The 12,604-nt window shown below is 29.4% G+C and overlaps 1 protein-coding gene across 2 annotated transcripts; it reads right to left on the bottom strand.

The window, feature by feature from the left end:
• Positions 1-3,687: 3,687 nt before the first annotated feature.
• LOC114738952 (cycloartenol-C-24-methyltransferase-like) lies at positions 3,688-10,013 on the bottom strand. 2 transcript variants are annotated; one of them, XM_028927019.1, is made up of 14 exons: positions 9,947-10,013; positions 9,738-9,788; positions 9,429-9,498; positions 8,367-8,440; positions 7,911-7,995; positions 7,739-7,794; positions 7,195-7,249; positions 6,910-6,957; positions 6,349-6,432; positions 5,403-5,519; positions 5,072-5,155; positions 4,625-4,738; positions 4,389-4,486; positions 3,688-3,977 (listed from the first exon to the last, which is right to left on the bottom strand). In XM_028927019.1, exons 2-14 carry the CDS (start codon positions 9,770-9,772, stop codon positions 3,923-3,925), a joined length of 975 nt encoding a protein of 324 aa, XP_028782852.1. In that variant the 5' UTR covers positions 9,773-9,788; positions 9,947-10,013; the 3' UTR covers positions 3,688-3,922. The 2 variants fall into 2 exon arrangements, with proteins under 2 accessions (XP_028782852.1, XP_028782859.1); XM_028927026.1 differs by having other exon boundaries at positions 9,738-9,794; positions 9,947-9,971.
• Positions 10,014-12,604: the final 2,591 nt, after the last annotated feature.

Below are 12,604 nucleotides of genomic sequence, written 5' to 3'. Positions count from 1 at the left end.
CCGAATTTTTTTTAAAGCAATGTCACCCTGAAAGTTTACAAATTGTAGCGATGTCATTTTGGTTGTTATTGAACGTTAAATTTGAACGTTTAAGATACATAGTACTGTTACATGGCACTTAATATGCCACCTCGCTGCCACATGGCACTTACTATTAAACCTGCAAAAAAAAAAAAAACGCTTGCTTTACCGAACCTGGATTTTTCCAGTCTTCATTATCCATTATGTTCTGCCATAATGAAATTTCAGATCTATGCTTCCTTTTATTTTAGGAATTTCAGATCTGTTGAGCCGGTCTTACATCCATCTTCTTCTCTTAAGAGTTGCTTGATTTTGTTGCAGAGGGTGTCGGCGGGCCTATACTATCTCCACCATGATTGCTCACCGTTGATTGTTCATCAAAAATTGAGGATGAAAAAAATTAAAAATAAAAATTAGACCTCCTTTTCTTCTTTCTCTCTCTCATTATATGTTCCTTCGTTTAAATTTCCAGCATCACCTCGCTGATCATCTTCCTTTAACTTTCAAAACTTCGAAAAGCGGGAAAAAAAAAAAGAAACCAAAGTTGGTGGATTTGAACAGGCTTCAGGGGCTTCTTGTGTGATTGGAGTGATTTATATTGCGGCACTCAAATCATTTGGGTATGTTATGAATGGTAAATAATGGTTCAAAGTAGATTAGTCTATGCTCTTTAATTTTGTTCCAAAATAGTTTTCTTCCCATGTGTCTAACCATTAATAAGTTCTGCAATTCCACATGATAGTGGAAAGGAAAAAATGATGAAGATGACGAAGCTTGAAGGCGATGGGTAAAATAAGTTTTTTTTTTTTAAAAAAAAATTGCAAGTGTAATAATAAGTGTCAGGTGGCAGTGAGGTGGCAGTGGGGTCATATTGAGTGCCATGCATGTGCCAGCGCCACATGTCCTAAACGGTCAAATTCAACGGTCAATAACGGCGAGAGTGATATTGCTACAATGTGCAAACTTCCAGGGTGATTTTGCTTTAAAAAAAAAACTTCTAAATACTCACAGCTCCTAAACAAAAACTTTTGGGGCAAAAATATACTTTATTCCCATAATTTTTATCTTCTTTAAGGGTAGTTTTGTATTTTCACATATTATTACCGTCGTAGGTGTTATCAATCTTGAAAATCAAAATATTCTTAGGAAAATTCATTAAAAAGACACTTTAATAACTCAAATTCTTATTTGGATCATTAAATTTGTCAAATTTCTAATCAAGTCATATGACCCAAAAAGGAATTTTAAAATTTTATGAAATTACTCTAATGCCTCATTCGTTAAAAACCTAGAGAGATAAAAATTTCTATCATTTTCGTATTTTGTAAGAACTCTAAATGAGAGATACTTGGCTTCTATCATTGCAAAGTCGGATCAAGTAAGTGAGTTAACTTTTATATTAAATCTTCCTTCCTTATTACAAGTGTGCTATGAAGATAAAATATTGTTAATTTAAAATAGAAATATGTTAATTGTGAGATGAAACATGTTAATTTTTGAGGTTATATTATGACAAAATTTTATTCAAAGACTTATTACAAGCTTGTTATGCAGATATGAAGCTGTTAATTTAGAACATTTAAAACTAAAACTTGTTAACTATATAATTGAGCTTGTTAATTTTTAATGTTGTATTGTAATCAAGTTTTACTGTAAGTGTGTTATAGGAATTGAAAATTGTCAATTCAGAATTGAAACGTATTAACTATAAATTGTAACATATTAACTTTCAAGGTTATATTGTATCAAGTTTTAAGGATAAGATACTTAAATACTCCGAAAATATCCATAAAGAAGCACTCAACACCTGAAAGTTTTTTTTAGCTCTTATATACCTTGAAAGTTTATTTTCTTTAGCAAAAATATCCTAGCAATTATCTGCTATTAAGTTATGCAGTTTGACATGTGTCTTTAACGGTCAAAATTAATGGCGGATAATAGTTCAAGGTAGAAATGCTAAAAAATAAAACTTAGAGGGCCTATAAGAGCCAAAAAAAACTTTCAGGTGTTGAATGTTCATTTGTGTATACTTTTGAGGCATTTAAGCACCTTATTACTTAAGTTTTATTCAAAATCTTGTTACAAGTGTGCTATGGAGATAAAAAGTTGTTAATTTAAAATTGAAACGTATTGAAATGGAACATGTTAATTTTGAAGATAATATTATGATTAAGTTTTATTAAAGACTTGTTGCAAGTATGATATAGAGATATAATGTTGTTAATTTTAGAACTGAAACTTCTTAACTACATAATTGAACTTCTTAATTTTGAAAGTTGTATTGTAATAAAATTTTATTAAAGACTTGCTATATAAGTGAATTATAAAGATAGAAAGTTGTTAATTTAGAGTTAAAATGTGTTAACTGTAAAATAAAATATTCTAATGAAAGGATCATTAGAGTTATTTCATAAAATTTTAAAATCTCTCTTTAGATCATGTGACCCTATTAGGGGTTTGATAAATTTAGCGACTTAAATAAGGATTTAAGTTAGTTAACTGTTTTTTAAGGAATTTTCCCAATATTCTTTTTTCAGAATAATTAAATATCCAATTATCATCAACGAATTCAAATTTTAAGTATAATATTTTCACATATCTTATAAGGCTAAATTGCCTAAAAAGATACTTAAATAACTCAAATTCTTAATTTGGTCATTGAATTCGTCAAAGTCTTAATTAGATCACATAACTCAGAGAGATTTTAAAATTTTTTGAAATGACCCTAATGCCCTTTTTATTAAAAAACTAGAGAGAAGAAAATTTTCTATCATTCTCATGTTGTGTAAGAGTTCTAAATAAGAAAAACTTAGCATCTACCATTGCAAAAATCGGAAATCGGTCAATAGGGAAAGGATGCTATTTTTTATATAAAGTCTTCCTGACTTAATCCCAATAGTTTCATTTGACAGAAAGTTGTTAATTTAGAATTCAAACATATTAACTGCAAAATAAAATATGTTAATTTGAAGTTTTCTTTTGGTTTCTAATAAAAATGACATTAGAAATTTAAAATGATTCATTAGATTATGTGACCTAATTAAAAGTATGACAAATTTAATGATCTAGACAAAAATTTAGTGTCTTTAAGTGTCTTGTTAAGAAAATTTCCCCTGAATCCCTATCTTATAGGAATTATAACTTATATTTTAAGCTTATAATTAACAATCATGTCAATTTTTTATTTTGGAAGCTCAATTTTGCAACCTAATTAATTTTGCTATAATATGTTTTGCTGCTTAAATCTTACTTTCCCAAATGTAGGTAAAAAAGGTTATTTTTGTTAGACTGATATTTAAAAAAAACGAGATTTTTCAATATCATTTTCTAACCACCCTCATTCATGTCATGGAGGCATTTGATTTGGCTGTTGGATGTGTTTAAAATGGATGTCATCTCATTGATTTTATTGAATGAATATAAGTTAAATGAGCGTTTATTTCTCTAAGTTTTCGAGGGGGTGTTTGGTTTATCCAAAAGCACTTTTAAAAGTGTTTTTAGGTAAATTGAGATAAAACTTTTCTCATCTACTTATTATGTACCATAAAATTGTTTTTAAAATCATCGTTTGGTTGGAAACCAAACACCCTATGATTTTCATAGATAAATTTTGATGAGAGTGAATAGAATTTATGTCATAATAAGATTAAGCAAAAGAAGACTGGAGACCAAACTCAACAATTAGCACAAACATTCCATATATTATTGTTTCAATCCAAACTCGACACTCAAACACCCAAAAGAAAAATACAAACTGTACAACTCCAAGCAAAAGTCCAAGACCAGACCACAAGTTTATTATCGGAAGGACAAGAAAAAGCCAGAAAAACAGACATCAAACGTACGTGCAATATATAAGAAGGCAATTATTCTGAAGTACAATTCAACCCCCCACAGTGTCTCAATCAGCAGGCTTCTTTGCCACAAAGAAAAACATTGGCGTGAAGATCTCTTTCCTGAAACAAGAATCACTCATATATAATCAATTTCCTCACATCTTGTCACAAGTTGAGAGGTTAGAAATTTGATTGTAAATATAAGGGTTTAATTTATTTTATATCCTTTAGATTAATTATTTTCTCCTCAAACTAATTTATCTGACTTATAACATACCTAATCTAATTCTACACGTACAAGAATATTTTATGGATACCAGATCACATCTCTTATAACTAATAATTCATCTATTTTTTCTGTACAAATTAGTTAAATAACTCTTATATTAAGGATAAGAGAGAGTATAAATTTTTCTAATTAAGCTACTCTGTATTTAATCTGTCCAAAAGCAAACTTATGCTTCTGCATATACATATACATATATGTATTTAAAATGAAAAATAGATGGAAGAAATAAATATAAAACTTACTTTCCACCTTCAACTAGTCCATCTGCAGCCCATTCCGCAAAAGCTTGAACCTTGGTAATTCCCTTGGGTGCCAATCCAACAAACTCAAGAGCCTTAAGCTACGAAATTTGAAGCCAGTCAACGAATATAAAATAAAATTATTATTCATCTCCTTCATATAAAATTTGAATTTATTTTAGTTGAAAAATTGCTTGAAAAATAAACAAATAATAGCCTTGGGTATTTAGCAGCATTACCATGTTTCTTTTGAAAAGTCGAACAGCATTTGTACTCAGCGAGTTATTACTTTTGTCTATAGGAAAATACCAAGGAATAGGAGAGTCCTCTGCAATATTTTTGCTCCACATGACCTTTATATACACCAAACAAATGAGATAAAAAATAGTTAATTAAGTTGTTCATATCTAAAAGCTCAAACAATAAAATGCGTAAAATTAGTCAATGGAGATTAGTCTAACTGATAATAAGAATTTGGCCTATAATCCATAAAGTCATAGGTTTAGATCTCGCTATCATCTATGTGAGGATTTTATTAAGGAGGAATTTGATCTGTAAGTATATTTGTAAATGTTCCTTGAGCTTGAAGGAATTGCACGACCTAATGATTCCTATATATTCAACTCACCTAAACTTTTACTTGGTAATAAAAAAAACTAGTGAAAGATTAAGAGATTGAAGTTCACCTCAAAACCTGCTTGCTTTAAAGCTTCAAGAACCTTCGTGGTTGATCTGATGTCAACGAGGCCACCACCAAGCAAAAGTTCTTTCTGTAACAATCAATGCGATCTATAGAATTGCAACCTTGAGTGTTTAATTAGATTATCTTAAGTAATTTTGTGTTGTATGAGATAAATACATGAGAGGATATTATCTCGTAAAACGTAAAGTAATTTTTCGAGGGAATGCTAAATTTGGTCTATATGAGATAAGTAGATAGACCAAATAAAGTCATGGTATGACTCATAAGTAATGTCAACCTAAATTATTTAATTGCCTCTATGTATATTATTATACCTTTATCCTTTGATGCTCTGGGTTAGTAGGATCAAAGGAAGTAGTCATGCTTGATTCGTATGCAGCAAAACATTGACCAGGCTTCAACACTCTATAAATCTCTTTATAGCATTCATACTAAACAAATCAGAATTAAAAAAAGAAAAAAGAAATAAGCGTCAGGGCAGGAGGGGTATGTGCATATGTAACACAAATAAAACTTCATGACAAAGATCTGAAATTTCTGGGCCTGTTTATTAAAAAAAAAAGGGGGGGTCAAGGTACAAATTTGTTTTGAAAGTTTTCACTCAGGAGCATTAAGTATCCGGAAGTTCTCTTGGGAGCCAATTTGCCTCGAAAGTTCAAAATGGTAGCAATATTGCCCCACCATTAAAAATATTAACAATCAATATCACTATTTTAATGGTCAACATGAGTTTTTTAATGTCAGATGATAATATTGTTACGATTTTAAACTTTTAGCTCAAGTTTGGGTCAAAAAAAAAAATTTTAGATGCCCAATGCTCCTGAGTGAAAGCTTCCAGAGTAAATTTGTATCTAAACCCAACAAAAAGAGGGAAAATTAATTTTTTAATCTCTATAGTTTTGACTTGGCTGTAACTTGATTCTTAAACTTTAATTCAGTGTAACTTAGCTCATAAAGCCATAACTCAGTTGAAAATTGGCTCTTGAACTTTAACTTACTACAAACCAATCCCCATATTTAAAGTTTAGGGACTGAGTTTTAATTGAGTCAAAACTATTGGAACTGAATTACACTGATTCAAAGTTTAATTTAAAAACTAAGTTACAGTTGAGCCAAAACTAGAAAGACAAAAAGATTAATTTTTCACCAAATGCTTTGTAGCCTAATTACATAGATGCTCTTTTATAAGATCACAGGTTAAATTCTGTTTATAATTTTAAGTCGTCACAGATAGAGAAAGAGAGTGGAGAAGTCACATACAGCATCTGGTGAATGAACGGTAGCTTCAATTGCATATACTGCATCAAAAGTATTGTCTGGGAATGGTATGTTCATAAAGTCACCCTGCACAAACAAATTTAAACATTATATGCATGAATAGTCAGAGCAATATAAATATCATCTATTTGAAATAGTGAAAGCCTATATAAAATATCCACATGACATGAATAATCAAAGGAGAACACTACTACCTCCAGTCTTAATATAAGACCTTCACAATTAATTTGCAGAGATTAAAAAAATTAGTTAAGTTAGTTGTTTGCAAAAAAATATGTGTTTACTTTTCTAAACTACCCTATTTAATTATGTATATTGAAACTATCTTTGATGGGAATCTCTTACAATCAGTAAAGATATTTTGAAAAAAAATTATAAATTTTAAAGACAAAATAGATGGAAGTCTTATATCAAGACTAAATCCAACTCTCTAACTAACTTTTATATTAAAGAGCAAAGGTAGTAACATACAGAATCAAGCCCACCATATGTTCTCAAAATTTGACAGACAACACTTAAAACATAGAAGAAGAAAACATTAACCTGCACGAAGTCGCAAATCTGGTCCGCGCCGTGTAAGCGACTAAGTTCCTGTAAGCCAAAAACATGCTTTTAAGTACATGCATACACCTGCTTGACCACTGCAAAACTTCATTATTGCAGATAAATACTTAATGCTCAAACCAGTGTATTAATGATTAGATAAAACAAGGAAACAGTATGAAACACTCTCGCCAAAAAAAAAACACTAGTTTTAATGATTAAGTAAAAATTTCAAAGTCGTTGTTTCTGGATCTTCGTATTGCTCAGTGGGAATTAAACACATACCTTTGCTCTGTTTATTTGGTACTCATTATTGTTCAACCCCGTAACTGATGTCTTGCTGCAAATTAAATAAATATTTTTTTTTGGGAGTTAAGAGTTTGGGGAAATTCAAAAAGAAAATATCTTCAAACATTGAAATACCCAATTCAGAATCCTAAATATCGCAAATGTTAATTCAATATATAGTACCAAAAGGGGATTTGCAGATGTTGTCAAATGACCTATAGTCCTTATATTTTTTGTTTAGATGATTTACAACTTTTATTTAGCAATTCATTACAATGCATTAGCTATTTACCACAACTCTTTTAACAAGCGACAACAGCTTTTTTCATATTTTGCATTGTATTATAGGGAATTGCTAAATAAAAGTCGTAAATCACCTAAAAAGATTGAGGGTATATTGATTAATTATTTGATAATATTTGGAAATCCCATTTTGATACTTGCATACTGCATTGGCGTCCGTGATACTCAGAAGATTGATTTGGGATTTCAAAATTTTGAGGGTATTTTATTGAAATTTTCCCCAAGTCTTGTCATTCACCTGAAACGAGAGATTTCTATTGCTGGTCCCCCAATTCCGCATCCAACATCTAAAACCTAAAATCAAACAGAAAAAAGGAAAGGAAAAAAAACGGCTCATGAGTTATTTTCTTAAACGAACAGTATAAGTAGTGTTATTAATTTGCTGTGTTGCGTTGAAGATCAAGAAAAACCTTTTGTCCCGGCTTGAGGCCCAGTTGCATGGCAATGAAGTGCTCATGGCGCTTGATGCTCTCTCTAAGTGTTTCCCCTTTCCATCTAAATTATTAAAACCAAATTGATTGATACAAAAAAGGCTAAAAAGCAAAAGCTCTTGTACTCCTCTAAACTTTAATATAAGACTTAATTAATTGACTAATTTGAGTAGACTAAGAAAGTTAGTTAAATTAGTTATTATGATATATTTTTTTAAAAACACTCCAAGTGTCTTTTTTAATTCTCTCTATTTTCCCACTTGATTATTGTTGAGCGAATATCAATAAGATTAATCTGATAGAAAATTAATAAATATGTAAAATATGTATTATATATAAGACTAACATCAATTCATTAATTAGATTTTATATTAAAGACCGGATAAGTATATTTGTTTGAAGTGTGGAAATAAAGGAAATTTGATAGATGCATACCTCGATGCAAAATGTAAGGATTCTCCCCAGTAAGCTTCGTAAGCGCCAGTAACAACATCATAGTATGTATTTGACTGAAAATGGACATGTCATTATATATAAGTTGTCTTCACATTTAGTCAATCAATTATGGAAGTTTTGGCCCAAAAAAAAAAATCAATTATGGAAGAAATGATATATCATCTTAAAGAATTGGCAGAATATTATAGCGTAGATTTTTTTTTTTTATAGAAAATTAATCTACAAGTCCCTATAATTTCACTTTATTTTTAATTGGATTTTGGTAGTTTTTTTTAATCAGGTTCTTAAAGTTTTACCTAATTCTTAATCAAGTTTTTATAGTTTTTGTCCTTATAATTTCATCTAATTTTTTAATCAGATCTTTATTTTTTTTTCTTGTTATCAATCATTGAAGGTCCAAAGACCTGATTAAAAATGAGATAAAATTATAACAACATGATAAAAAGAAACAAAAAAACTACAAGGATGAAACTATAATAACATGATAAAAAGGAAGAAAAAACTAAAAAATATGATTAAAAATTTCTTAAGAATATTACCTAATTAAAAATAAGGTAAAATTATAGGAATATGATAAAAAGGGAAAAAAAATTACAAGGGTAAAACTATAATAACATGATAAAAAGAAAGGAAAAAAAGTAAAAAATATGACTAAAAATTAAGTAAAGCCATAAGAACTTGCAAATTAATTTTTTTTCCCTCAAGAATATTCTCCCATGGGAACTAATTGATCACAAAAGCAAGTTCCCTCCATTGGCCTTATGAAATGTAATTGACTTTAATTTTAAATGATTTTGTGCTGTATAAAATGAATACGTAGGAGGAATTTTGTCTTATAAAACAAAACAAAACAAAAAACTTCTTCTAAGTAATTATGGGAGTTTGACAAACAAGTACTTAACTGCCGCGTGTGATTTCAAGAACATGAAGCTCATTAAAATATTAAAGACAAATAAGTTGGAACTACTACACGTAGGTTCATTGCTAGGAAAAAAAAAACAAAAACAAAAACTTGGATTGCCAAATCTGAGTATCTCTCACCTTATCATAGTAGTTAGACTTCCTTTCTTCTTCTCCTTCGCCTCCAGAACTGCCAGAATACTTCTGATACCTAAATCAAACGTTTTATTTTATCATTCAGTGTGAAAAACATCATCAATAAGCACAGAGTTAGAAACCCATAAAGGTTGAAGTTATCTGTAACTTAAAACATATCAGTAAGCATATCATCAGTATGTTATAAGCCCATTGATGTAACTTTTCTTTTTCCTCTTTAAACATTAACTAAATCATAGTATGGAGTTAAAAGTATAATCCGAGGTAAAGAAGAAGAGACAGAGATTTATATACTTCTCAACAGCAGACGCAGCTTGGGCTTTGGACATCTCTGGGAGAGTTGAGCTGAAACTTGCAAAGACCAAACAAGAAACATGATCGGAATAATGGGATGATGTAAATATATATATATACATACATACATACATATATATATAGAGCAAGGGATTTTAAAAAAGAAAAAGTAAAAGTTTACGAAGAGAATAACGCAGGACTTGGCTTACATGGAAAGAACAATGTGTGAAAGTAGAACAGGGTGCAGTGATCAGAAAGTGAAAGCGGTCGGTTTATAAAGAAGAGGGAGCGGGGTGCGCTGGAGGGAGCCAGGGGACGGGGGTTGGAGTAGTTGGATGGATCAATCAATCATGACTCACTTTGTGACAAAAGGAAAGGAGGGGGGGGGGGAATGAATCACCACTCGCCTGATAATTCTCATCATTCATAAGTCACTTTCATCCTTATAATAAGCCAATATAAAAATTAAATAAAGATAAAATTATAAAGGATCATTAGGTACCCTATAGATGAATTACATTTTGGACCAACTATTTTCCCAACAATTTTGTCACGGTAAAATGACTTTTCCAACTCAAAATTTCAATTTACGTCCGAAATTATATTTGACATAATTTTAGACATAAATTGATTTTTTCTCTCAAAAATTACTTTAAAGTTGAATCTATTTTTTTCTGCTTCTGGTTTTTCTTCCGATTTATGCCTTTTGAAACTGACAAGTTAATCCAAACAAATCGATTAATTAACAACAACACTTTGTGTGAATTTTCTACTAATGGCATTGGTAACAAGTATTTTTTTTATCTCACCCTTTAATTTTTTTGTCCTCCGTAGAGTTATTAATAAGGGTCAACCCGGCCCTAGAAGGCTAGCCCTTGAAGGGCCAGGGCCTAAAAGGTCTGACCCTTTAAAGCCAACATACCTTAAAATTATCTAATTATTAAAGCCCGGCTTTTGAATATAAGGGCTCAGGGCTTAAAAGGGCTGGATTTTTATGTTATTTTTTAAAATTTAAATTCTTTTTAATTATTTTAAAATAAAAAATAAAACAACACAACTTCCAAGATTTTTTATTCAAATTATAAATATAAGTAAAATAAATTAGTGGTGTATAGAAAAAATTAAATGCCAATAAACTATTGTCCAAAATAAAAAAAATCAAAATCTAACAAAACACGAAAAACAAAAAGATAAAACCCAGCAGTTAAAGATTAACAATATCAACATCATTATTATCTTTATCTTCATCTTCATCAGTATCATCAAGATTAGCAGTATTTGATTGTTCTTTACTACAAGTGAACTCTTCTTCAGTGATAAAAATATTAAGGTTTTTGTCTCCGTTTACCTTATCTAAAATAAAACTATGCAGTAGTTATAAGTACAAATAAGAGCCTGAACATTTGTTTGAATAAGAAAAGTTTTACACTTTGTTAAGATATGTAAATTGATGGTAAATGAAGATCTACTAGCTATTATGGTGATTAAAATGTTAAGAATATCAGCTACCATTCTTGAAAAAATTAAAAATTGATTTCAATTGTTCTTCTACAAGTCCAAGACATCTAATTCTTTTCAATTATCTAGCTTCAGTATTGATTCTTCTAAGTATTTTTCTAATTTAAACTTATTCATAAAAGACTAATCTATAATTTTATAAATATATTGATAATAATAAAAAAAAGGCGGGCTTAAAAGGGCTAGCCTTTGGCCCTAAACGGTGGGCCATTTTATTTTTGAACCCTATAGGGCTAGGCCTTTTAAGCCCAATTTCCTTTTAAACCACCTAAAATACAAACCCGGTTCTCCACTTAAAAGGGCTTAAAAGGGTTGGCCCGATGGGCTTGGCCCATTTTGACGGCTCTAGTCCTCCGCAGCTATAAGTGAAAGAATTTTTTCTTATATTTATAAGTCACATTATTAAATTTTTAGTGATAAATATATCATTTTACCTATATTTATTATTATGTAGAATTTTATTTTCTTAAAAAGTGTATATATTAAATTGGATAAAAGTTAAAAATTTGTTTAATTTTAAGGTAAAGTTAATAGGTTTAGATTTTTTTTATTTTGATAAAAAATTTTATTCTAATAAATATGTTGCAAATGACTTATCAATACAATCAGAAAGTAGTAATAACTTATTCTCTTTCTCTTCCATCACATCGGAATAATTTTCAATTGATCATTTTTAAATTAAAAATTTATTTTTTTAAAAAATTAATCATTAATCTTATTTTAAACCTGCAGTTTATGTACATGTTAAATATAATATGTACATAAACTTCAGATTTAAAATAAGATTAATGATTAATTTTTTTTAAAAAAATAATTTTTTAATTTAAAAATTTTACACTACAGCGTTTTACATTTAAGATTTGGAGGATTTTTTTTTTTACAAAATAAAGTGAAAAATAAATATTTACTGTCCATATTAGACCTTCAACAGTTAGATATTGATAGTCATCATCACCTTTCATGAACACTAAAACCACTTTCCTGATCATGTCTTCCACGTGAAACATGTGCCTCATCAGTGCCATGGCGTTATATGGTGAGATTTTTATTTCTGTTCGGTTAATATAATTTTTAGTTTTAAAATTTATTTTAATTTTAATTTTTAAAATTTAAAACCAATAGTTTTGATCTTTAAAATTTGATTTTATTTTAGTCTTGTTCCTTGAAATTTGAAACTAATAATTTTAATCCTCAAAATGTAATCTCAATCTGGATTTGGCCCTTGTTTCATAGACCAAAATTTTTAAGACCGATCAAGATGAAAGCAAATTTTAGGAATCAAAATTACTACTTTCGAATTTCAGCACAAAATCAACATAAGGATAAATTTCAGTAATTCAGAATTATAT

This window comes from Neltuma alba, unplaced genomic scaffold (assembly GCF_004799145.2).
Source record: "Neltuma alba isolate B1F8T4 unplaced genomic scaffold, ASM479914v2 tig00002811_pilon, whole genome shotgun sequence".
Lineage (NCBI taxonomy): Eukaryota > Viridiplantae > Streptophyta > Magnoliopsida > Fabales > Fabaceae > Neltuma > Neltuma alba.
This window is presented reverse-complemented; position numbering and strand designations above follow the sequence as displayed.